This window comes from Onychostruthus taczanowskii, unplaced genomic scaffold (genome assembly GCF_017590055.1).
Source record: "Onychostruthus taczanowskii isolate IOZ18803 unplaced genomic scaffold, ASM1759005v1 scaffold473, whole genome shotgun sequence".
In the NCBI taxonomy this organism is placed as follows: domain Eukaryota; kingdom Metazoa; phylum Chordata; class Aves; order Passeriformes; family Passeridae; genus Onychostruthus; species Onychostruthus taczanowskii.
Window position 1 is genome coordinate 3583 of NW_024502270.1, and position 2126 is coordinate 5708.

Consider the following 2126-nt stretch of genomic DNA (forward strand, 5'->3'; position numbering starts at 1 on the left):
GAGGGAGCGGGGACGGGGAATTGCTGGGAGGCTTTTTGAGAGCTCAGCCTTGGTGTTTGGGAGGCTTTTATGGAACCCAGATGGCCGGTGACGACGCCAACACCTGGGACAGAGGGGAACCCTGAACATCCGAAGGGAGAGACCAGGGATAGGGAACTCCTAAGAAGGCTTTTTAGAGCTGAATCTTGGTGTTTGGGAGGTTTTTCTGGAGCCCAGAGGGCCAGTGACTTGTAGAGATGGGCTTGGGCAGAGGGATTTTCAAAGTCAATGTACTCATCCCTTGCTTTCCCCAAACCAGGATTTTCCATTGCCAGTTCTTGTGAAGCTGTGAGGAAGAGGAAGATGTCCCGGGACACTGAGGCAGGTGAGGAGGAAGTCAGTGCCCCTTTCCCCTCTGTGCTGCTCCGTCTCCCAGCCCAGCAAAGCCCCGGCTACATGACAGCCATGCTGCCTGTGCATCCCATCCTCTCCTTGTCCTTCCTCCCCCAGAGCAGGAGCTGAGCATGGAGAGCAGGGAGGACAAATCCCCACAGCAGAACCTCGTGGCAGAGGCCGTTTTGTGCGGCTCCACTGTGAAGGAACCCAACGGGGAGGAAAAGCCCCGGAGATGCCGCACCAGGAGGGGCTGCAAACGCAGATCGCGGGGATCTGAGGGGAAAGACCCAGCCTGGGCCGGGAAGGTGGCCGGAGATGGAGCCAGAGCTCGGAGCTGGTGGACCATGAGCAGCTCCATGATGGGGAGAAGCCCCACACCTGCATGGAGTGTGGGAAGAGCTTCAGGTGGAGATCCAGCCTGATCCAGCACCAGAGGACCCACACTGGGGAACGGCCCTACGAGTGTGATCAGTGCAGGAAGAGGTTTCAGACCAGCTCCCATCTCCTCCTGCACAAGCGCACGCAAACAGAGGAGAGGCCCTTCCGCTGCCCCGACTGCGGGCAGGGCTTCTGGCACAACTGCAGTCTTGTCAGGCACCGATGCATCCACACTGGCGAGAGGCCCCACAATTGTGAGGAATGTGGGAAGAGATTCAGCCGGAGCTCCACCCTGATCCAGCACCAGAGGACCCACAGAGGAGAGAGGCCCCACGAGTGTGGGGAGTGTGGGAAGATCTTCAGCCGGCGTTCCAGCATGATTGTCCACCAAAAGATCCACACTGGGGAGAGGCCCTATGAATGTTCTGAGTGTGGGAAGGGGTTTTGGATCCACTCCCATCTTTTCCAGCACTATCAGAGCCACACAGAGGAGAGGCCCTTCTGCTGCCCCGACTGTGGGAAGGGATTCAGGGAGAACTCTGATCTTGTCACTCACCGGCACATTGACACCGGGGAGAGGCCCTACGAGTGTCCCCAGTGTGGGAAGAGCTTCTCCAGCAGCTCTCACTTGACCCAACACCAACGGAGGCACCGCTAAGGGAAGCCCTGCGAGTGCCCCGAGTGCGGGAAGAGCTTTGTGTGCTGCTCCAGCTCCATCCCCCAGTGCAGGAGCCGCTGCCTTGGCTACCTGGGGGCCGCCTCTCATCTGCCTTTGAAACACTGGGACCATGTGCTTTTCTTTCCTATGGGAAAAATCCATCCATCTCAACCAGGCACCCATGGCCAAAATTGGGCAACTGCCTCTGGAATTCCCTATATCCAAGGATAGCTCCCAGACAAAAGCTGCCAGGACTGACAAGTCTGGCTGGCCTTGTCTTCCTGAGGGCTGGGACTCATGTGCCTCTGAAACACTGGGGCTCTGTGCTTTCCTTCCTAATGAAAAGAACTCTTCTTCCTGTCCAGGCACCCATGGCCAAAACTGAGGTTCCACCTCCAAAATGCCCTATGTCCAAGGATAGCCCCAAGACAAACAGTGCCAGGAGAGACAGGTCTGGCTGGATTGGCCTAAGGGTGTCCACCTCCGGCACCTCTGGGGCTGTGTCACAGAGCCACAGAGCAGCTGTGATGTCAGAAAGGGGCTGTGTGACATCACAGTGTGGGCTGTGTGAGCTCACAGATTGGGCTGTGACATCACAGAGCTTGTTGTGTGAGGTCATCAAGCAGCTACAGCATCATAAAGCAGGCTGTGATGTCACTGGCTGGGTTTTGACATCACAGATTGGCTGTATGATATCGCATTGTTGCTGTGAGTT

General features: G+C 57.1%; 1 protein-coding gene across 1 annotated transcript; it reads left to right on the plus strand.

Moving 5' to 3' along the window:
* The first annotated feature begins 267 nt into the window (after positions 1-267).
* LOC121341363 (zinc finger protein 436-like) lies at positions 268-1469 on the plus strand. The gene is given in 4 exon segments (XM_041414814.1): positions 268-364; positions 490-648; positions 651-885; positions 970-1469. Coding segments are annotated over 4 exon segments (933 nt in total). The 3' UTR covers positions 1412-1469.
* The last annotated feature ends 657 nt before the right edge of the window (positions 1470-2126 follow it).